The 24,455-nt window shown below is 37.5% G+C and overlaps 1 protein-coding gene across 2 annotated transcripts in view; it reads left to right on the top strand.

Moving 5' to 3' along the window:
- Window positions 1–24,455, top strand: part of Ccny (cyclin Y) — a 197,593-nt gene that overhangs the window by 122,083 nt on the left and 51,055 nt on the right. For both annotated transcript variants that reach the window (XM_048809068.1, XM_015483421.2), the window contains exons 2-3: window positions 4,954–5,028; window positions 16,845–16,879. In XM_048809068.1, coding sequence (XP_048665025.1) covers window positions 4,962–5,028; window positions 16,845–16,879 — 102 coding nt within the window. In that variant the 5' untranslated portion in view covers window positions 4,954–4,961. The remainder of the gene's footprint in view (window positions 1–4,953; window positions 5,029–16,844; window positions 16,880–24,455) is intronic.

The raw sequence follows: 24,455 nt of genomic DNA, 5'->3' as shown, positions 1-24,455 counted from the left end.
ATATATTATTATTCACTATAACAAATGCCCTATTGTTGGAAGCCCTCTCTTGAATCTATGACATTCCCATTCTTAGCAATCTTGGGGGCTTGTGTGCATTGTGGTAAAGAATTTTAATCTCCAAGACATTTTAGGATTTAGAAGCAGGATCTCATTCTGAAACAAATGGCAGTATTGTATAGTTTTGGCTCCAAACAGGGAAGCTTTATGTGCTTTGTAAAGTGTTCTAAAAACCCCATCTGATAGCTTTTAATATTAACATGTGGATCTTAAAGAAAACTAAGATTGATGAGTAGACATTGGGTGTTAAGCAACAAAGTAAAGCTTTGCAGTGAAATTGAAGTTCCCATCAAAAGCCTACCTACAGAAAAGCCCAGGACCAGATGGATTCTCAGCTGAGTTCTACCAGATCTTTAAAGAAGAACTAACACGAAATCTCCTCAAATTATTCCATGAAATAGAAAAGGAGGGAACCCTTCCAAACCCATCTATGAAGCTAGTATCATGCTGATATCAAAACCAGACAAATACACATCAAGGAAAGAAAGCTTCAGACCAGTATCCCTGATGAACATAGATGCTAAAATTCTTAATAAAATTAGTGGCAAAATGCACGAAAAACTTATTGAAAAGGTAGTGCACCATGATCAAATGGCGATCATGACAGGGATGCAAGGTTGGTTTGACCTCTGGAAATCAATTTATGTAATACATCACATCAATAGACTTAAAGACAAGAATCATGTGATTATCTCAATAGGTGTAGAAAAAGGATTTGACAAAATACAGCATCTATTTGTGTTCAAAACACCAGAAAAACTAGCAATAGTAGGAACATACCTCACATCATTCTAAAAGGAGAAAAATTGAAAGCATTCCCTCTAAAAACTGGAACAAGACAAGGATGTTCCCCTTCTCCACTTCTATTCAACAGAGTCTTTGAAACCCTAGCCAGATAAATTAGGCAAAATAAGGAAATAAAAGGGATATGAATAGGAAAAGAAGAGCCCTACTTGATGATGACATGATTCTATATTTAGAAGACCCAGAAAACTTCTAGAACTCATAAATGAATTCAGCAAAGTAGCAGGATACAAAATTAACTCCCATAAATCAGTTGCATTCCTGTACACTAATGATGAGTCAACTGAAAAAGAAATGAGGAACGCTCTTCATAATAGCCTCAAAAGAGTAATTTTATTGGGGATCAATCTAACAAAAGAGGTGGAAGACCTCTACAATGAAAGCTACAGGACACTAAAGAAAGAAATTAATGAAAAGATTGCCCGTGTTCTGGGATAGGCAGAATTAATATGGTCAAAATGGCCGTACTACCAAAAACACTATACAGATTTAATGCAATTCCTATTAAAATTCCAGTGATGTTCTTCATAGGCAGTGGCTCAGTGGTAGAGCACTCGCCTCACATGCGTAAGGCCCTGGGTTTGATCCTCAGCACCACATATGAATAAATAAATAAGTAAAATGGAGATGTTGTGTCCATCTACAACTAAAAAAAAAAAAAAAAAAGAAATAGAAAAAGCAGTCATAAAATTCATTTGTAAAAATAAGAGGCCTAGAATATCCAAAGCAATCTTTAGCAAGAAAGGTGAAGCAGGAGGCATCACAATATCAAATCTTAAATCATGCTATAGAGCTATCGTAACAAAAACAGCATGGTATTGGCATCAAAACAGACATGAAGATCAGTGGTCCAGAATAGAAGACACAGAGACAAATCCACATAAATACAGTTATCTCACACTAGACAAAGATACCATAACCATTCATTGGAGAAAAGAATAGCCCCTTCAAGAAATGGTGCTGAGAAAACTGGAAATCCCTGTGTAGCAGAATGAAATTGATCCTCTATCTCTCACCCTACACAAAACTCACTGAAAGTGGATCAAGGACTTAGACATTAGACCAGAGACTGTGTGCCCACTAGAAGAAAATGTAGGCCCAACTTTCCATCATGTAAGCTTATGAACTGACTTCCTCAACAAGACTCCTAAAGTGCAAGAAGTAAAATCAAGAAAATCTTTGCTACCTGCACCTAAGATAGAGCATTAATCTTCAGGATATAAAAAGAACTCAAAAAACTTAACACCAACAAAACAAAACAAATAACCCATTCAATAAATGGACAAAGTAACTGAACAGACACTTCTCAGAAGAAGAAATATGATCATCAACAAATATATGAAAAAATGTTCAACATTTCTAACAAGTAGAGAAATGCAAGTCAAAATTACATTGAGATTGAGATTCCATTTCACTCCAGAATGGTAATTATCAAGAATAAAAGCAACAATGAATGTTGGTGAGGATGTAGGCAAAAAGGTACACTTAGACATTGCTGGTGGAACTGCAAATTGGTGCAGCCTCCCTGGAAAGCAGTATGGAGATTCTTCAGAAAACTTGGAATGGAACCACCATTTGACCCAGTTATCCTGCTCCTTGATATATACCCAAAGGACTTAAAATCAGCATAGTATAGTGATGCAGCCACATCTATGTTTACAGCAGCTCAATTCATAATAGTTAAGCAATGGATCCAATCTAGGTACCCTTTAACACATGAGTAGATAAAGAAAATACTGTATATATACACAATGGAATGTTACTCAGCCATAAAGAAGAATGAAATTATGCCATTTGCCAGTAAATGGGTGGAACTGGAGACTATCATGCTAAGTGAAATAAGCCAGTCCCAAAAAAACAAAGGCCGAATTTTCTCTCTCATATGTGGATGATGACACACAGAGGGGTGGAGAGAGGGAAGAATAGAAGTACTTTGGATTAGACAAAGGGGAATGAAGGGAAGGGAGGGTGGATGGGAATAGGAAAGACAGTAGAATGGACTGACATAGCTTTTCTATGTTCATATATAATACATGACCAGGAAAACTTCACATCATGTACAATCACAAGAATGGGATCCTAATTTGAATAAGTTATACTTCATGTATGTATGTCAAAATACATTCTACTGTCTTGTGTATCTAAAAAGAACAAATTAAAAAAAGGGGGGGATAAAAACACAAAACGAGGCTTTGTGGTGTTGATACTATTTGAGGTCAGGCCATTGGGTTGTTATTGTCACCCCAGGAACATGTAGGCACTATGTACTCGGTCTCTTTGAGTTGATGCTTTTTCCGAGGGGATTATGTGTTAAGGTTTCTGCACCCATGTGTGTTTAGAATTACATATTGCACTCATTTTTATATATAGAGGTCCTCAAACAATTAACACCTTTGTCTATAAAAAACAAACAAACATGATCCTAATTGAGCAGGAAACACTCACACAAAGAATCATTTTCACCAGGAATTTTCTGGCCTAACTTCATCAAATTTAAATTAAAGGGTTTGAAATTTTGTTTCTCTTTGTCATCTTTTTCCACCAAAATCCATCAGTGCCTTTAACTGTGAAACTCTGGTATAAGTTTAATGTTTATGTGATACCTGAAGGACCAGATAACTGATGTACCATGTGTTTAAGAGTCAGTGGGTGTTTTTAAAATCAAGTTCCAGTGAAAAAATTAGAAAGTACAGTTCAGAATGAGATCGGCTATGTGAGAACACTATGTCATGTCAGGGGTTTGCTGAGGATAAGTGATGCAGTGTTGCTTTTGGTGTCCACCTGACCATCCTTGTTTTTCCTTCCTTTTATCTTTAACTTAATTAGCTATTTAAGTTAAGCATATGCACCATCTGTTTTTATTGGTGGTGTTTAGTTTTTTTTAATTTATTGAAATAATTTAACCCCGTATAGTTTTCATTCTGATGATATAAGCTGCTTTGAAGATGATTCTGACATTTCACTGTTTTGTTTTGTTTTGTTTGAGAGAGAGGAGAGAGAGAGAGAATTTTTAAATATTTATTTTTCAGTTTTCGGTGGACACAACATCTTTATTTTATTTTTATGTGGTGCTGAGGATCGAACCCAGCACCCCGCACATGCCAGGCGAGTGCGTTACCGCTTGAGCCACATCCCCAGCTCTCAGTGGTTTTTTTAAAAAAATGTTTTCTTTTTCCTTCCCTAACTTAATTCTCTTGGTATGCTTAACAAATCTTTTCCTTTAGAATCAGATTGAGCTTCTTGTTGCTATTGCTTATGTTTTTTGTGTTCAACTGAATATTCTTCTATAGAGTGATTCTAAGTCGACAAGCCCTTGACCTTTGGAGATTGTTCTAATGCAGGGACTGCTGCAAAACCAAGTGCCTGGGAGTGGGAAGAAAGGAAAGTAAGGAGTGCTGCTGAGTGTCAGGAAGGGGAAGAGGACTAGGGCCTGAGGATTTGATCTTACAAAGTGATCTGATTTCTTCAGAGAAGCTGGAAATAGGGATTTTTCTCTCTTGTGGTGTGTTTGATATCTTTTGATTTTTATATGTTGACCTGAATTGTTTTTCCAAATTGTGGATCAAAGAGAACACATGTGTGGCCCAGATTAGGCCCACAAATGGCCAATATGCAGTGTTTACCTTAAGGGGTAAGTTTTGCCTTTCAAAATATTTTTAACCAAGCAGAGTGTGTGGGTCTGATTGAGCCTAACCAGTTGAGATATCCTATTTTAATCACCTTTGACAAGGAAATACCTCTTAATAGTGGAGTTCAGACAAACCTTTTGCAGTGTATAACTCACTATAATTGCAGATGATAACTGGTACTTCTGTTTTGTGGTCTCTTGGGTGTAGAACACACTCTTAAAAAGAAAATAGATTGAGGCTAATATATCTCCAGCCTAATGTCTAATTTTTATGGTAGGACTTGTTCATATTTCTAAATAGTGTTTTTTTTTTTTGAATCAAAGGAATCTATTAACAATAAGTAGATTTCAGAATCTTCAATATGTATTAGCAATTAAGGTTGAAAAAAATTAAAAACTAATCTTGGCTCTCCCTAGTTATCAGATGGTTATTCACTCAATTTGTTTTTCTTTCTTTAAAGATTTGAACATGGAATTCAATCCTTCAGATCATCCTCGGGCCAGCACAATATTCCTCAGTAAATCTCAGACAGACGGTATGTTACTAATTTATTTGTTTCTTTAAACAAAAAAAGCCCATGTTTATAGTTAGCCTAAATCTTGATTTTTCCATTTTCAATGTAAAATAGAATACCTTTTAGTGACCCTGAAGTATATTGTTAATGGTGATTCCTTTTCGTTTTTCTTCTTTTGTAATGAGTTGTTTTTAGAATTTGCCATTTGAAATAACTCTTAATTTTGCCAGTTAGCTGGATTATCTCTATATACATTCTGGAATTTGTACTCTGAGTCAGAAATTTACCTTTAAGAACTGATACTTGCATCAGTTCTCAAAATATTACACAAGTTTGTTACATTGGACAGTGTATAAAAGAAAGCAAATATAAATCTTAAGTAAAAGCACCCCTCTCTCTCTTGTGTTGCTTAGGTGCTGAATTGTACCTCTATACTAGATGCAGATGTTTTCTTTTTTGCTAAGCTTTTAATCAGCTTGTTCTTAAAGAGTCTAGGATCTTTGTGGTTTATCCTAGATGTATGTGGGATTTTTCCTAGGAGTTATTCTTTCTTTTAGCCTCTGGCTTGTGTCACTGTTCCTGGTCCTTGGCTACAAAGGGGAAATAAGATAACATTTATAGTACAGTGGTCGTAAATCTTGGTAGGATGCCTATAGAAAAGTATGGCATGTGATTTTATATTATAATAGGATATTATTTTATGATCTAGAAGTGCTATAGGTTCTATACTTGACTTTTTGGGCAAATTGCTAAGTTCTAATTTAGAGAAGATCCTGAAGTGACTAGAAAATAGCCAAGCATGTTTAAAACAGTAAGCTCATAACAAATTGATAACTCCTTAATAATGATTAGGTTAACAGTTTTGGCAAGGCATGATGTTGATGTGATCCTGGTTATCTGTAATTAAGCATGAAAAACTTTGGTGTAGTTATGAAACATAAATGTTTTCAAAAGTAAGAGTAGATTAGTATAGGCATCAAATACTTGTGAAGGCAGTTTTGAATGTATTGGATTACATAAAACTCACATTTTCCCCTCATGAAATGGGAGGCCATTGGGAGGGGTAGAATATTATAAGGGAAGGAAAATGACAGTGAGGATGACAGTTTGGGACAATGAAAAATGAAGGATAGAAGAATTCAGTGTATATACTAGCATCATTCAAAAAATGTTCTAACAGGATTGCATGAAATTATATCAGGGCCTCTAGGTGGTTGACACATATCTTGATTGCTACAACAGAAGAAGGATTGCTCCAGAAATAGCTTAGGGACATACTCCTTCCTCTTCCTCTTCTGGAACACCAGGCATTAATTGCTTTAACCCCTTGGTTTATCGCTTTAGTTTCTTAGATGCTAGATCTTTTCCATTCAGTGTGGAAACATGCTGTGAACATGCATGTTACAGGTGAAAAGAAAAATGACCAGTACTCTTTCCCCTTGTAGTTCTCCTCTATTCCTGTTCAGTGACACTTCTGTACCTCTGTATCACGCCTGCTTTTCCTTTCCATTCACTTTCCTGCTGAGGTTTCCCCCCAGCCTCAGTTCTGTGGAGTAAGGTTACTGGAGGACATTTTCCATCCTGCGGCTGTTGACCACTTTGGTGGCACTTTCCACCATCCACTTATCCAAGCTTCTTAAAACTTCTCTTTTTACTTCCTGTCTTTTTTTTTTTTTTTTTTTGGTGGTACTAGGTATTGAGCGCAGGGGTGTTCTACCATTGTACTACATTTATTCTCAGTAATTTTTACTTTTTATTTTGAGATAAACTTAGTGAAATCCTAAGTTGTTGAGCTTTCTTCAAACTTACTATCCTCCGGCCTCAGCCTCCCAAGTCACTGGGATTATAGGTGTGCACACCTTGCTCTGCTTGGCCTCCCATCTTCAGCCAGGCCAATTTGCTAAGAATAAGTCCATCTAATAAATAATTGCTTTATCCACAATTAAAAGAAATAGATTGGGGCTGGGGATGTGACTTAGTGGTAGAGCATATGCCTGGTATGTTCAAGGCCCTGGGTTTGATCTCTAGCACTGAGGGAAAAAAGAAGAGAAACTGGTCTTTAAAATACAAAACTTTGGTAACTGAATTTTTTGATGAAACGATTGTCAGAGAATTGACTATTTGGTGAATTGGCTTTTGGCAAATTGGTTCCAAGAAATCGTCCCTTTCTGTAAGTTCTTTCTTAGACATCATTCTAAGAAATAAGCTTCTCTTCCTCTATTCATCCCTTTAATTCTGATATTTCCCAGGGTTCTTTTGTCCACTCTCATATCTTTGTGGTCTTTTCACAGTTCATTGTAACTTTCATTTTAGTTTTAACGTCCAACCAGATTTTTCTTTGCAGTGTTCAAAACCCATGTATCCAGCTGCCTCTGGACATCTTTACAATTGAAGGTTACAGGTTCCTCTAACTCAATATGTCCCAAAAGGAACTTAGGAACTCAGTTAACTTCCTCCCTTTCCTACCGTGCCTTGGTCCCTAAGCCAGGGAAGGCTTTGCATTTTCCTAGACTCTGCCTGCTTCTCCTGGAGCTGACTTTGCACTGCACACGCATCTTCCTAGCTCCACTTTCAGTGACACCATGCTGGCAGGAATTATACCACAGAAATTGGGAAATGCTACAAATCAGGGCATTCTTTTTAAAAACATTTTCCAGCACACCATGGCATGTAGGTTATCTAAGGTATATTGAGTTTTTACCAAGCAGTAAGAACATAGCCCTTGAATCTGATTGACTTTCTTATTCCCTTTGCTGCCCTCTTAGGTTGGGCTCAAAATGTCCTCCCTTGGATTACTGCAGCAGCCCCCTAGGTTGGTCTCCTCAGCTTTGACCTTATCCCTCTCCAGACCTAGGTCTGTGTCGCTATTAAGTGAAAGGACTTCGTATAAATCAAATAAGATTATGTCACTTTTTTAGTCAGTTTTTTTAAGTGTTTTTTAGTTGTCAGTGGATTTATTAATTATTTATATGCAGTGCTGGGGATTGAACCAGGGCCTCACACATGCCAGGCAAGCGCTCTACCACTGAGCCACGACTCCAGCCTTCTTTACTTAGTTTTTAGAATAACTCCCTGTTGTTGTCTTAGAACATTCAGTCTAGGGTATGAGGCCCTCCATGGTCCGGCCTCTGCCTTCCTTCCCTGTCTGCCTTTTCTCTTCTTTTTGTGCCTCTGTGCTCTTGCAGTTTCTCAGATATGACACTTGCTTTCTGCCCTGAGTTCCGCTCTGTCTTTCACATGGCTCATTTCTTCTGCCTTCAGGGCTCATTTCTGCCATCACTTCCTTGATGAAGGTTCCCTTGACCCCTCAGGCTGGGTTAAATAGGCCTTTGATGAGCGCCTGCAGCAGCCTGTGAACCCTTGCTTTATAGTCAGAACCAAATTGGGATATTTAGTGTTACTGCCTTGTCTGTGCCACCCACTAACTTCTAGAGGGCCAGAAACAGTGTTCCCTGTGCTTCCCTAGTGCTTGTGGATGTGCCAGCCCAACTGGTTCAAAGAAGGAAAAATGACAGTGCCAGTAAACATTTTTGATTTGATTGTTGTAGTTCTTCACTTGGATAAATTCTCATTTCCATTGCATGACACTTCACACTTCTAAGAGGGCTAGAGCACTTCACAGTTGTGGGTCCTACCCACCTACCCACCCTATTTTTGTTGTAATTGGAAGAAATATTGTAATTTGAGACAGCAAGGCCCACACCACTATTAGATTATTTTCTTTTGAACCTGGGATTTCTCTTTCCTTCGGGTTCATGTACTACTTCAGTGGTTTAGTCTTGAGTTTGGGGGCTGGAGGCCATTGTTGCGGTGATGACAGTTATGTTAGGACAGCTACTTCTTCAGATCACAGCCTGTAGCTCTCTGTTTTTTTCAGCTTGCTCTCCTCTGCAGTCCTCTCAACCTCTTTCTTTCTCCAGTGCTTGATGGACAGACAAGCTCTGTGGGCCACATGCTTCACCTACCACCTATTCATTAGTCTGATTTAGATGGTACCTGCAATAAATAGAGTTTCTTGATTGTTAATTTCCTTTTCTGTCTAGATATCAAAGAGGTTTAGGCTGGACTTTGAAACTTTTTCTCATTCTTCAAAAAGATACTGGAAACTCCAGCAAGACTGAATGATAATAGAGTGCTTGCTAATTAGACCCTTCCAGCTTGAAGTTAGGGGTATTTTATCCAAAGCTGGAGTGACTGCCCTCTCTGTCATTTCTTTGCACAAATGAGTTGTGCAATGACAACTCATTTGTGCAAAGAGCCATTCAACCAAGAAGGGACCAAGGGTTTCTCATAGGGTAGAAAAAATTGCCAGAGGGAAGAGAGAAATTAGTTTGCTTGGCCTGCCTTGCCTTTTCATGGGATCACTTTTGCTTGCGGGGAAGAATTACATGCATTTTCTGTTGTCTGCTCCTTTTCTAGACCTATTTTAATTTATTGTGTTCAAAGATATGAGAACTTATGCTTAAGTAGGAGAAAAGAGCCAATTTATATCATGTTTCTTTTCATTAGTATGTTTTTTAGAACCCTTTGCCTTAAAAAAGAAGTTGGACAGGGGCTGGGGTTGCGGCTCAGTGGTAGAGTGCTCGCCTAGCATGCACGAGGCACTGGGTTCGATCCTCAGCACCATATAAATGTAAAATAAAGATATTGTGTCCACCTAAAATTTAAGAATAAATACTAAAAAAAAGAAGTCGGACAAAAATAAAATCGTGTTTGCGCATTGAGAATTCTGTGTTTCTCAAAAATCCTTAGATATAATTAAAGAATAAAAACTGTCTTTGAGTGGCTTAAAGCTGAAGTAGAAACAAAAAAATTCAGAAATAAAAATATGAACCATGTTTTTATTTGCAAATCTTTTCAGAAATACTAAAATTGAAGTAATGTTTTATGGCCCTTTCTGTGTGGGATGTGTCTGCTCCTGGGCATAGTTGAACTTTACATAGAAAGAGGACCGACCTTTTTGTCTTCCTTTTATCTGGCATTTAGGAGCCTGTGTGTCCTGTCTCGGGGTTCATTCCCATGAGCTTCCTGCCTTTCTCTCACCTACAGATTCCCAGCTGTCATTATTACCTTCATGCACACTGGGTGTTGGGGTGCCCTGTTCCAGTTCCTGGTCTGGCACTCTGTGTGTCTCCTCTGGAGCTTGTCAGGCTCCATAGGGAAGAATTCTGCAGTCAGATGTTGAAGCATTCATAGGAATCAAAGGTCTTATATGAGTGATTTTCATTTTTTCCCCTTTGCTACATACCATTGAAAATAATTTTGAGAAACCATGAACGTCCTCAAACATTTTTGTTTTGATATTAAAAATTTTCATCCTATCAACGGATATACTTTCTGATGATTATAAATACTGATATTTTAAAATAAAAATACCCTTCATTAAAAATGAGTTTCAAAAGAATTTTAATTACTACAGTCATTTCAAAATATATGAACATGCTCTTCTTTAGCAGTAGGAAATTTTCATATCATTCCATTTTCATTTTGAATATTATATTTTCATTCTTTTTTCCACAGAATTTTATCCTAATAATAGTATGTTTTGATTTCTGAAAGTCATTTCTCATACTGTCATACTTCTCATATAAAAATATAGTTAAATTTAATCTAATCTTTTATTCCTGACACTTATAAGGCTTAGAATGTTAAAAGATGTATTATTATGGTTATCACTACTCAGTTGATCAGAAGACAAACATTAACATTTTAATGAGTATTAAAACTGAAAGTGTATTTTTTTTTAAGAAAAAAATTTCTTATTTATTTATTTATTAGTTGTAGATGGACACAATGCCTTTATTTATTTATTCGGTGCTGAGGATTGAACTCAGTGCCTCACATGCATGTGGCAGGCACTCTGCCACTGAGCCACAATCCCAGTTCACGAATAAACATTTCTTATTAAGAAGCTTCTGTGGTTGAATATTATTTATTTCTAGGATCAGGCAGTATTCACCATCAAAGCCTTTGTTTTTAGAAGTGCGGAGGAACTTTATGCACATACATAAACAGGAATAGAGGGACTTTTGTTATAGTAATATCACTGAATTATTTTATACCATGTGGTTTGTATGTCAGAGATCTCTAAAATAATTCCTAATAATTAGCTACAATTCAGTCTTGTTCTCCTTCAATTTTATTGACAGTAAAGAATTGGAATCCACTTGATTTGATTTGTGAAAGTTATAGGAGCTACTCACTTTAACATTTTCTGTAGTACCCCCCCCCAAAAAAAAAAAAAAAAAAGCGTTACCAGATGAAACAAAATGACTTTAAATTTTACCTCCTACTACTCTTTTAATTTTGTTGTACTTGGCATAACCTGATATACTCAGGAGCTCTGGGAAAATAAATCTGATTCATTTTAGAAGATGTCCCCTGAGTCCTCTGCCTCCATTAAGTCTGCATACCTCTCTGTTGTAGTGGTGTTCATCATATTGCATGGCTTTCTCACCCCTTTATGTTATGTGGGGAGAATATCATAATACATGATACAAAGAATTAGTATATTTATATTTTAATGAAATAATGTATAACCAATGAAAGTGCTAACACACTAATAGAATGGACATATTTCTTGGTGTGTTTACATACGATTGCATCCATTTGCACGAGTGCACATAACATCTGTATAAATATACACAAGTAAAAGAATTGAAAGATACATACCAAATTTCAACTAGTGAACCTCTGGGTTGTTGGATTATATTTTTTTCTTTATGTATCTGTGTATTTTCCAAGTTTTAATTTCATTTGTAATTATATTTTCTTCCTTTTACTGCTCAGTATGATCCAAATTTTCTATATATGCATGCATTTTTTAAATAATCAAATAGTTTTAAAAGAATCCCACTTAATTGAAGTTTCTATGCTTCTGAAGAAATCCCTTGGCCCTGGCATTTCTCCATGGGAAACAGAAAATGTCTTAAGGTTGGTTGGCACTTGTTCTGTGAGTAGCTTCTCCCGTGTCCAGCATCTGCCTCCTGTTCCGTTTCCTGGAGTTTTTCCTCTCTGTGACTGGATCTGCGCTAGACACTGAATTTTTTCCTTTTGTTTTCCTTGTTGTTTCATCTGCCCTGCTATTTAGATTTCCATTTGAATGTACAGAATGTCCTGTTCCTCAGTGCTGAGCTTAGAAATAAACACGTCCCTTTGGCAGTTCTGAGATCTCTTCCTGAAGTGAAGGAGGTATGCCTCATGGGAATGACCTCACCAGGATGCCTTGCTCAGGGAAGTGTGGGTTGCTCTCCTCCCATAGTGTATTTTGTGTCCTGCTCATTGTGTTTCATGACCTCCCTGTCAGGTTATGAGCTCAGGGAGGCAGGAACTTTAGTATCTAAATGAGGGCTTATTAGTTGTGTTTTGAATAAAGTAAACAAATCCACTGCAGTTTTGAAACCCGTAGGAATTGTGTGGTAATCTCAAACTTAGAGTAAGATAAATGTTACTGATCTCTTAACCACAGGGGAAAAAAAGGGAGATATAAAATCTTTCTTTTGAACCAGCTTATTATAATCTACATTAGCTATGCACTCAGCATTCAGTTTTATATCTCCAAACTAGATGCCATAATTCTTTACATCAGAGTTGAAGTCTTTGGCTTGTGTGACGTCCAGTTCTTCATATCCAGAGTAATTAATAAGCTGAATAATTTTTCTTTGTAGCATAGCTTAGCTCTGTTCATATTGGGTCCTAATTATCATTCTGGCTTTTTTTTTTTTTTTTTGAAGTACTAATTTCATGCAGATTCTAGGAGCCTTCACCATCACTGATGCTTTTAAGGGAAGGGTAGTGCAGAGGACCCTTCCAGGAGTGGGCTAATTCACCTTTCTCTCCTACCCCTTCTAGTCACTCCTTGTCTGCACTTGTGTGGGTGGCTTCCTCATTTCCAAGAGAAGGATGTTGGATTAGATAGTATATTAGGACCTCTTTAGTCCTAATATCCTACAGCTGACATATGCCACGGGAAGGTCTATTTTAGAAAAGGAAGATGGGAAACCAAGGTAGTTTTTAAATTCCTGTCTATAAAAGAGGTTAGCTAAAATTGCATTTAGATTGTTAACATATTATTAATAAGGATTTGATAAGAACTAGATTTTTTCCAAAAAGTTGTATTTTTTAAAAAAAATTTTATTTGTTTTAATTAGTTATACATGACAGTAGAATGCACTTATATACTTTGATATATCATACATAGATGGGATATAATTTCTCATTTTTCTGAGTATACATATTGTAGAATCACATTGGTCATACAGTCACATACATACATACAGTAATAATGTCTGTTTCATTCTACTATCTCTCTTGTCTCCACATCCCCTGCCTTCCCCTCCTTTCCCTTCCCTCTACCTAATCTAAGGTAACGCTGTTCTTTTTTTTTTTTTGCATTACAATTCTTAATACACATATATACCACAATTTTTGTATCTCTGTTTGTATATAAAGTATGTTGCCACCCAATTCAAGTCTTATTTTTAAGACTAAAAAAATTTTACTGCTGTGATATTGTGGTAAAGGAGTGTTTCTTAGCAACTTAAGTGAAATTTTGTTTGTTCCTCAGATTGCCAACACTGCTACTTACTTCTAGCTCTCCATTTTATCTGGAGAAGACTTTTAATGCCATTTTAGTAGTGCTTTTGATGATTTTAGATGGCTTACTTTTAAAGCCATTTGTACATTTTTTGTTTGTTATTATGTACTGTTGCTATAGCCAATTAAAAATCCTCTTAACAAACTATTATAGATTGGATCAAAGGAGATCACTGTTATTCTTCTTCCAAGAAAGAGGAGACTTATGAGCCACATCAATTTATTGCTTGTTTCTCTAATGAAGCAATATATAACTATTAGTCCACTCAATTATGTAGGAACTCTGAAAACTCCAGAGATTTTGATGAGTATATTTCTAGAAACCAAAATATTAAGGTCCTAAAAATGATTAAAGCCAAACTCTTAATAATGAGTTGATGTATTACTTATAGAAAATAAAATAGCTAAAGCATTTTGAATTTCAGAGCTGATTAAAATGGCCTCAGATGGTTTCAAATGTATTTCAAGGACAAATATAGATTTGAATAATTTTGTCTGTGATGAACTAGCTTCTTGCTAGTTCCAACTTCAAATTGTTAAGAGAGAGAGAATTAGCCCAGCTAGGGTAACCTTATCCTGAAGTGTTTTATAATTATCTAATCCAGGGAGTAGATTAGAGAAATGGGCCACCTAGTCAGAACATGGATATTGGGAGTTTTTCTCTGTGTAGTGACTGGTGGTTTATTTGAGGCTTGGAAGACTCAAAAAGGAAATCAGTCAAAGAATACATTTGTGGAAAGGTCTCTCAGACTGCAGACATTGTCTTGCAAAGGCCCTCTAAGAGGAACTACAAAGTAACAGAAGAAAGTAATACCTGATTTGGTCTGTGAGCCCTACGTTTCAGATCAGCTCAGATTCAGCAAGCCCAGTTGCTTTGAAAGAAATAGGATAGAATATAGGAATTAATTTGGTTGAAAATCAGTCAATGCCTAAGAGATTCTGTAACAGATCTGGATACCTTAACCTTAAGTATTTTATAATAGTCCTCTTGAACTTCTGTTTTTTGCTATTCTAATCGGAACTAGTTAGAGTTCATGGAAATGGCCTGATTCATCCCTGAGATTGATCCTTGTAGGTAATGTACAAGGAGAATTGCATATACTTTTATAATATTTCTATTTGTATACTATGGTTTTATTTTTTTGTAAACTTTTTAGGTAAAATTTTCAGTCTGAACTATTGAAGGTTCTGTTTTTCATCCCTTTCTCTTGTGTTTGAATAATGTTAAATCTTCTCAATAGTATCCTTATGAGAAACTCTAGTGTTTCTTAAAGGAAATAGTTCCTTGAGGCATGTATTGCTGGAGGCAGGACCTGGTTTAGGAAGGTTGAGGTAACCTAAAGGTGAGTCCCATAATTGGGAGACATAAAGTCTCTTTTGCATAAACCTATTGTTAGAATCCTCTGAGAAAGGCTAGATGTCATCTAGAAAATTTGCTGGAAACTCTTTCAGATCTGTGGCCCATGTGGAATGTTTCCATATCCATTTAGTCAATGGGAAATCACCACAGCAATGTCATTATACTTCCTATTCCTGGCTACATGCTTAGTAGAATAGTAATGGATTAGTTTAAGAAAAACATGTACATATGTACACATGCACAAAAATTCACACACACTTGTACACAAATGTGCATAAGTTAGAACTCAGCTCTTCCAGCCACACCATCATTTTTCTTTTGTTAAGATTCATATGTGGATATTTACATGGAGTTAGGTATAAAGTAGTCATGTTACCTCATCAGCAGATACATTCTTCTGTCACTCTGGTTTGTGCATGTTGGTCTGACCTTAGGTATGGCCTGTGCACCTTGCACTCTGGTACCTACCTCCCTATCCTGTGACAGGAGTGGGCTAATTCACCTGATCACCTACAGATGATACTTCTGGCGCCTAAGTATAGACACCGTCTGTCTCTTAGTCTATTTCTTTAACGTAACCAACTGCATCCTTAGACCAGTTTTGGCTTTTGTATCTCAAATATCTTTGAGATAGGAAGGTAAATGGCAGTCATTCCAGAGAGTATAGGATTTTTTCCCCCAATGCTAGAGACTGAACTCAGGGCCTGTACATGCCTAGGTAAGTGCTCTATCACTGAGTTTACAAACCCCAGCCCCAGAGAATAGGGTTCCTAAGGTAAAGACAAGTGTTGCCTTGTGAATCTAAGAATTGCATACGAAGGACTGGAAAACAATTCCTAGGCTCCTCTGACAGATTAGCCAGAGCACTTCTGAAGACTAAAGGGAATCTACTTTTGGGATATGGACTGCAGGGGAAAAACAAACAAAATCAACTTTCCTCAGATGGTAAGCTAGATCTGCACCCTATGGTTTTAGACTACCCTGAGGTAGCCACCTAAAATGTCATCTCCTTACAGGAAACCTGTTCTTTATATCCTTTATAGTGAACTACCCATAAAGTTTTATACACCCCAAAAGCTTGTCTTCAAGAAAGAAATTGCAGATTTCAATGATATTAGATTTACTGTAATCTCCTCTGAGTTTCTGTGTACCCTACTGCATCCCTGGGGCTAAAGGCCTGTTTAATAAACACTGAGGCTTGGGGGTGCTGGCAGCTGAGCCACTTAGTACAGCCAGGTTGTGCAGACAGCAGGATGAGAAGCAGACTTGTTAAGAGAGCAGTGTTTATTACTATTGAGTTTTTTATCTGTCTCCCTGGGAGAGGGGGTGCTGCAGGATGCTCCAGGAAGCCTGTTAGATGAAAGCCTAGTCCTGTTCATCAGCGCACAGCATGGAGAGAGTCAGTTTCCATAATAAGGACACTTCTGATATACATCATCTGTCATGTATGTTAATGCTGTTACAGATATTGTTGTTATTTTTGGTTCATTAATATAATGAACCTTTATGGGTCCAGTGGTTAGAAATAAATGTCCTATTATTTGTTAATTAATCATCTTAAACTATTTGGTGCATATAAGTTTTATGCAATTTACTAATTAATAAATATTTTTTCAGTTAATGGAGATCATTTACCCTTTAATTAATTTTATTGTTGGTTATTTTGGGTGCTGTTGTTTAATTGGATTTATATTTCCTTCTGTCAGCCAAGTTCAGATCTGCATTCATGCAGGTTCTTTATTCCTGTGTTTGTTGAGTGAGCAACTGGGTATATTGGTTGGTGGATGGATGGGTCCACAACATCGTGGCCCAGTCCTTAGCAACCTGCCAGGGGTTGGCATGCAGGCATGTAACATTTCTGTTGCATCTTTTGTTTTCACAGTGAGAGAAAAACGCAAGAGTCTCTTCATTAACCATGTAAGTGAAGTTGTCTCCCTGTGTTTTTCATAATGACTGTATGGTATAAAGAGCTTAAATAACTATGTCTTTGATGGGTGAAAATGCTTCTTGTATTGTGTCAATACTTAAAAAAAAATGTGGAAAATGTTACAGTGCTCAGTTTGGTGTATAATTGGACAAGCTTCAGTTGGCATTTATACATTGTCCCAAATGTTTTTCCAGATTCCCTAAGCTATGTTGTTAATGATAAGAGATGTGTGAATGAAGCCATAGTAAACACCACAGGTCCAAGTGAAAGGCACTTCTTTTTAGTTTCTAATCCTTAATTTCCTTTATACTCCCAAAGTACTGTTTCTTTGTAGCTCAGTTCCAATTGAATGAACACATACTTGTTTTTCATAAGCTATCTCTCTCTCATTTTCACACTTTGTAGACACGATAGAGTACGTTTTTGGGGTGTCCAAAGAAAGGAGAAACATTTTTTTAATACTTTAATTTTAAAAGTTTCAAAACTTCACCTCTGGTCCCTTGGTTATTCTAAGCAGAACACCCCTCCCTTGGTGGCCAGGTGGAAAGTGTTCCACTGAGATACTTTGTCACCAGTCCACCTGCCTTGCAGCAGCAGGTGCAGCTGGCTGTATCCAGCCTCCAACCCCCACCCTATGCTTCATGGCAAGCTCTGTCACCAGGAAAGTTATACCCACTCCTCCTCTTCTTCTCAGGAAGTGTCTCTTCCTTTAGGAAAGAATACTATCACGAGGTATGGTATGATGAAATAGGGAAATTATCAAAATAAGTGTGCTATAAATCCTCATAATGAAAATAAGAATGATGTATTTGACCTCACAGAGATCTTTCCCAGGATTCTTAAACTGTCTGCATTTAGGTATTTGCAGATCATTAAATACTTGGCACTAAAGCTGTGTATTCATGAGACTTAGAACCATAGTATTGTATTTCTTGCCCCTTGAAAATCTGGACAAAATGCAGTGAGAAAGATCCTTAGGAGAGTGATTCCTCTGTGGACTGTGTCAATAAATATATGAACATACATAGTTCTGTAGGGGTCAGAGGGCCTATAGCTTTTATCAGATCCTTAAAGCAATTCATGACCTCTTTAAATTTTGAAGCATCAATATAAAGCATCTGCAAAATCATAATATGTCACAAAGAAAAGATGATGTATTTGGCATGCCTTTTCTTTTGAAAGCAGTGCATGCATGAATATAGAAATGTGAGTGACTGAAACTAATTCTCTAAATTCTTGCTTCCAATTTTTTACTGCTGAGTGCATTTGACTTCTTTCCCTTCCATTAGCATGTTTGCCAAGGAGTTTGCAGGGGAAGGAAGAGCTGAAAAAGCAGCCAGTCCACCTTTGCAGTTCACTACAGCTCCATTAAGGGTGTAGTGAGGAAAGAGAACAGGAATTTGTCCATGCCACTCTGCTGTGATTGTAGCTAATGAGATAGAGGTGTGCTCTCATAGTTCTGACTTGCACATTTATTTCATATGCTGTCTCACTTAACCTCACACTTTGTGTCCTGTACAGTCCTGGCACCTGCCACACACTGAGTCAATTTCCATGGACCAGCATATGGATTAGGGCGGAGTAGGCTATGCATTCTAACTTTAGGTATCCACTGAAACTCAGCCCACTCTTCAAACTCTGTAAAATCTCTCATCTACTGACACAAAGAATGAAATCACACAGGTGCTGAGATCTCTCACATGAACTTGTTCCTGTATAGAAGAAAGCTCTGTGCTGAATGTCTTATGTAGCAGATGACCCTGGAACAGCGTGACCCTCCAATCCCTGAACAGACCTAGCTGCAAATGAGCACGTGTGCCCTGCCACTGCTGGGAAAAGCCACTGGAGTGTGCTGTTCCAGCCCATTGAAATACAGTTTGAGTGAAATTACCTGCAGATTCAATTAGGCTAATAAACTAACTGTGCTTTTCAGGTTTTGTGACTTGGGTCTAATAAGTTAGAACAGTAGAGAAAAGATAAGGGATACCAGTAATCAGTGCTTTACTGATTGGGTGCCAGGCTCTGTTCTGATTGGTTTAATGCACTCACTTATTACTTAGCATAGTAACCAGGCTGGGTTTATGTGTGTATCCTTCCCATTCTACTGATATAGAAACTGAGGTTCAAAGAAGTTAGCCAAATAACATTGGAACCAGGATTGGGACTTAAGCAGCGTTCATCTGTACGCTTCTCAGATAGTAAGACCAGTTCCCATTGGGACAGGGGTTAATTTGCTTATCTGAAGTTAGATAGTATAGTCTTAATCAAAATTTTATAGGGCAGTCTGTAGGATTCATTTCTGAATAAAGATCCTTAGTAAAATTTATAATTTTAATTTCTTATTTAACTTTGGAATAACAGATTCTTTGTTTTTGACCATATTTTATTTAATGTGAGGGATTTTGTTTACTTTCATCTTCAAGTTTCTGAACCAGCCCACTTAGTTAGTACCTGTTGCTTAGATAATCTATAAGAAGCTGATATTGAAGAGAAGTGAAGAAGTGGATATACATAAGCCGAGTAAAGTAAGAGAAATAGGGGTGGTTCAGCTCTACCCCTAGGATAAATGGTAACTACAGGGGAGATGAAAGTTTTTCTGGCTCTCTGCAAACACATTTTAGCAAGTGAAAAGAGTAAACTTAGACCCAGAACCTTCTTGGGGGTGTGTGGGGACAGTAGAGGATAGAACCCCAGGCAGGCAGGGTAAGGGGGTAGGCCTTTAACTGGCTCCAAAAAAAAAAAACAAAACAAAAAACAGAGAAAGAAAAAACCACCCTAGTGTCTTTAAAGGGATTAAGTAAAAGGTGGCAGCTTCTGAAAGATCTGGGAATTTTGACAGCAAGTTAAATCAGGTGAATTATAAAGATTAATAGTCTAATCAGCACCTGTATTTTAGATGTAATTAGAATGAATAGTTATAGGAAAATTTAATGCATTATTAGAGGCATTTTTGAAAAGACTTGTATGACAAACTTTATTTAAAGTTTATGCTTTAATTTTGCTGACATTTGGCTTTGCTTTTTTTTTAAAATGTCTTAAAATGTGAAAATCTCTATTAAGTTGTAGATGACTTTGTAAGTAGCTGTAGTTTGGAATTACCCCTGAAACTTAGGAGAAACTCATGCCTTTTACCTTAACCTAATTTTTCTGTGACATTTTCCTGCCACATGGTGACAGCATACCTAAAGTCATATGATCAAAGAAGTTAAAAAAAAGGATATTCAAATAAAATGAACCTGGAGTTCAGTGGCTGATCTCCCTTATGTCTCTTCTGCTGTTGATACATTTTGAATGAGAAAGCCCAAATGGGCGTGCTACTTAGGGTCACCCATACTTACAAAAAAAATTCAAAGCATGTGTCTCAGCATTGAGACAGGTGATTGTTCTATAAGTTTGGTGAGGAAATAAAGCAATTATACAAGAGTCACATTGTTAGTTGAGTGTAAAGGAACTTTTCTCAGACTCTAATTCTGCCACCTGATAACTGGGTGACCTTGGAAATGTCTTCAAGTTTCAGTTCTCTTCTCTCCCAGATGGATCACAACTCTTTGGCCTGCTTGACTCAAATGAAGGGAAGGTAGTTTGTAAACTGATTTTAGTACCAGATATATATGTTGATGTTATTATCCATTGGAGATTAGGTAAATTTAGTTTAAGTTTTTTCAAAACTGATAAAGTCTTTCTTGTATTTTGAGTATAGTTGTAGTCCCTACCCCTCCACTTACTAAGACCTGGACTCCCAAGGGAGGTATATTCTGTTCAACTCCTTTTGGGAATACTTAGTTTGCACCTCTTCACTAATTCAATTCTGAACAGATTTTTGCCTTTTAGTTTTGAGTGATATAGAAATAGAAGTCCTTATAAAATGGTTTCTACTCTGATTATACTCTCATTTGTAAGTTATAGAAGTTAAGGAATGAAATGAGAAATGGAGCTGGAGAGGTCCATATTGGATACTGGGGATTGAGTATCCCCAGTGCTCAGAGGGACTTTGCCACTGAGCTACATCCCCAACCTTTTATTTTATTTTATTTTGAGGCAGGGTCTTGCTAAATTGCTGAGGCTGACCTTGAACCTGCTATCCTCCTGTCTCAGCCTCCTGAGTCTCTGGGATTATAGGCATGTCCATTGCATCTGGCCAGAAACTGATATTTTAAAATTTCTAAACCTTACTTTTGTCTCTGGAAGATTTGCTCTTTTGGGTAGGGTAGGGTAGTTTAGAGGGATACTAAGAATTGAACCCAGCAGTGTTCTACCACTGAACTTCACCCCCAGACCTTTTTATTTTGAGAGGGTTGCTGAGGCTGGCCTTGAACCTTGTAATTCTTCTGCCTAGGCCTCCCAAATAGCTGGTTTCAGGCGTGAACCACCAGAGTTGTGCTCTTATAAGTTTATTAAGCAGCTACTATGCTACATTAATATAGTATACTTGGAGGATGTGAAAAAGACTTAGTAAGATTAGAATTTCATAAAATTTAAAAAATCCATTAAGCTAAGGAAATTCAAATTTCATCTTGAGATAATTTCAAATTGATAGAAAAATTGCAGTAATAATGGAGAGTACAAAATTTTCACATGTTGCTATAGGAACCTTAGATACTCAGTCTCAGACCTGTCAGTCTACTTCAGGATATTGAAAGGGGATAGATATTTTGTTCTTTTCTCTCTTATTCCTCCTTCTCCTTCACAGAATTTCTAAAAATGAAAATGCTATACACATGAAAGTGCTGGGGCAGATGAGAAGTTTGTGTAGGATGTGAGCCCTTGAGTGTATTGGTTATATCTGTAAAAGATTCTCCTTTTTTCTGTTTTTCTTTTCCTGCCTGATAGAACTCAGGGCCTTTCACCTGCTAAGCAAACATTCTACCGCTGGGCTACATCTACTATCCTTTGTGACAGAGTCTCACTAAGTTGCCCAGGCTGATCTTGAATTTGCTATCCTCCTTCCTATGCCTCCTCAGTGGCTGGAAGTACAGGCATGTTCCTTTACACTCAGCTGGAGCTAGCCAGCTTTTACCATAGTTTGTGGCTTTGGGTTCCATTGCTGCCATTTTCTGAGGATAGAGGGGAGTCCGGCTGTCCTTAAGCTAGCTGGACTCAAGGTCTTGCATGATGCTTCGTTGTGCCACACTATGCCATTTTTTTCTTACTGCTCTCTTAACCTAAAATTTCAGCTTTGTCACCTTGCCAAGGGATTTCTGGAATAGAGAGGAAAGGAAAAACGTGAAGTCTGTCTGGGAAGGCACAAACTTTGTATTTCAAGAGGGGACTTCGTCAAAAAAGCCCTTTAAAAAGCAGACTTTCCCTGAGCCTTCAGAGTGCCCACCCCCAGCATCTGTGTTATAGTCTGTGCTTTGACTTTTATAAAAAATATTTATTTAGTTAGTTAGTTATAGTTGGACACAATGCCTTCATTTTATCTATCTATCTATCTATCTATCTATCTATCTATCTATCTATCGAGCGATCGTGCTGAGGATCAAACCCAGAGTCTCACACGTGCTAGGTGAGCGCTCTACTGCTGAGCCACAATCCCAGTCCCTGTGCTTTTGACTTTTTATAGGTATTTTTTTTACTTTGATTTTGAAAATTTTCAAAATTACTAAACAGGTATAATAGTAATACAGAAAATTCATATATTCTCTCAGATACACAGGTTTAAACTAGTATTTTATCACATCTACTAATTTTCTGATCTGATTTTTTTGGGGAGTAGATTGCCTACAACATACTTTTTACCCTCTAATACTCTGCCATGTATTTCCTAAGACTAAATACTATTCTATGTATAACCACAATGTTATTATCAATGTTAAGAACTTAACTTTATACAGTTCTTTTTGATTAAATGCCTGTATTACAGTTGTGTTAAATGGCTATATAATGTCCTCTGTAGCATTTTATTTTCTGGTACCAGTTTTAGTCCAGGGTCACATGTGACATTTGGTGGGTGTGTCCCTGGAGCCTTTCTGTGTCTCTGATTCAGATGAGTATTTACAACCAGAGTACTACATGGAAAGCTTCCTTTTAGGGCAGCAGATCTGGAGACTTGTAATTTCCATCTGGTCCCCATCAATAATGTGGATTTTGATTGCAGGCAGGGTGTTGTCTGGATTCTCCACTGTATGTTTAGTGGTTTCCCGCTTGAACCTACTAAGTGTGCAAAAAGCTTCCCTTTATCTCCGCTCCCAGATTTAGCATTTGTTGATCATGTTTGCCTGAATCAATTTTTATTATTTTGGTTACCAAATGGTAATTTTCCAACCTCACCACTCCCTCTGTACATGTCACTCTGCATTCTTCTCCAAGGGAGAACCTCCTCTTCCCAACTGTCTGTCCATCCATCAGTTTGTTCATCTTCAGTATGGACTCATAAGTTTATGCCTTTTCAGTGAAGCATAGTTAATTCCTGTCCTTAATCATTCTGACATTCCCATAGTTCTAGAGTTGGCTAGTGGCAGTCTTTTTAAATCAGTCTCCTGACAGACCTCCTTTCATGCTCCTTTGCTTTTTGACATAGTAAGAGATTCCAGGTTCATCTTGTACCTCCTTTGCTTCAACCCAAATCAGTCATTTCTCCAAGGAACCCAGATTCCTTATGGTGGCAAACAGAAGTTGGAAACAAGATCTGGATACCACAAGTGCTCATTGCTGCTGGTGTGTCATTGCTTGATGGGCCTATTCAGCTGATGTAGTTAGGAAATAGATATTTCAAAAGTCATATATTCATACAGGTACTTAAAAAATTTTTTTTGGTTCTAATTAGTTATATACATGACAGTAGAATGCATTTTGACACATCATACATAAATAGAGTATAACTTCTCATTCTTCTGGTTGTACGTGACGTAGACAGTGTAATCATATATGTATATATGGTAATAATGTCTGATTCATTCTGTTATCATTTCCTACCCCCATATCCCCTTCGCTCCCTTCTGTCTAATCCAAACAACCCCTATTCTCTCCACAATTCCCTATTTGTGAGTTAGCATCTGCATATCAAAGAAAACTTTTGGTCTTTGGTTCTTTGGGATTGGCTCATTTCACTTAGCATGATAGTCTCTGGTTCCATCCATTTATGGGCAAATGCCATAATTTCATTCCTCTTTAAGGCTGAGTAATATTCCATTGTTTGTGTGTATATGTGTGTTACAATAATATATATAGAGGGGAGAATGAGAGGAAGATGGCGGCGAGGGGAGTGCATTGCCCCCGTGTGCTGCTTCACTGTGTGGGAGTATGACAAGTCAGGACGGCTAAAGGATATCTTGTTAGGAATTTTCAGCAATAGTGGGGTGCTCCGGAACCTGGAGGAAGGATTTCCATCGCACGAGGATCGGCTACGGGGACTCAAACGCAAGAGGTTTGTCGCACGGAGGGTAACACTGCTTATTCAGCAAATCACCCCGCGGATAGAGTCTGCAGCGCGCGCTGGGAAACGAGGAGATAGCGACGCAGGGATACAGCGCTGCAGTTTCTGCCAGCTGTGCAAGCACCGTACTCATGGCTGAATTCTGGGTTCGAGACGGGGGAAGGAAGCGGTCCATCTCGGTTCTCCACACC

This window comes from Marmota marmota, unplaced genomic scaffold (genome assembly GCF_001458135.2).
Source record: "Marmota marmota marmota unplaced genomic scaffold, marMar, whole genome shotgun sequence".
Taxonomy (NCBI): domain Eukaryota; kingdom Metazoa; phylum Chordata; class Mammalia; order Rodentia; family Sciuridae; genus Marmota; species Marmota marmota.
Note: the sequence above shows the minus strand (reverse complement) of the source record. Positions and strands in the feature narration are given on the sequence as shown.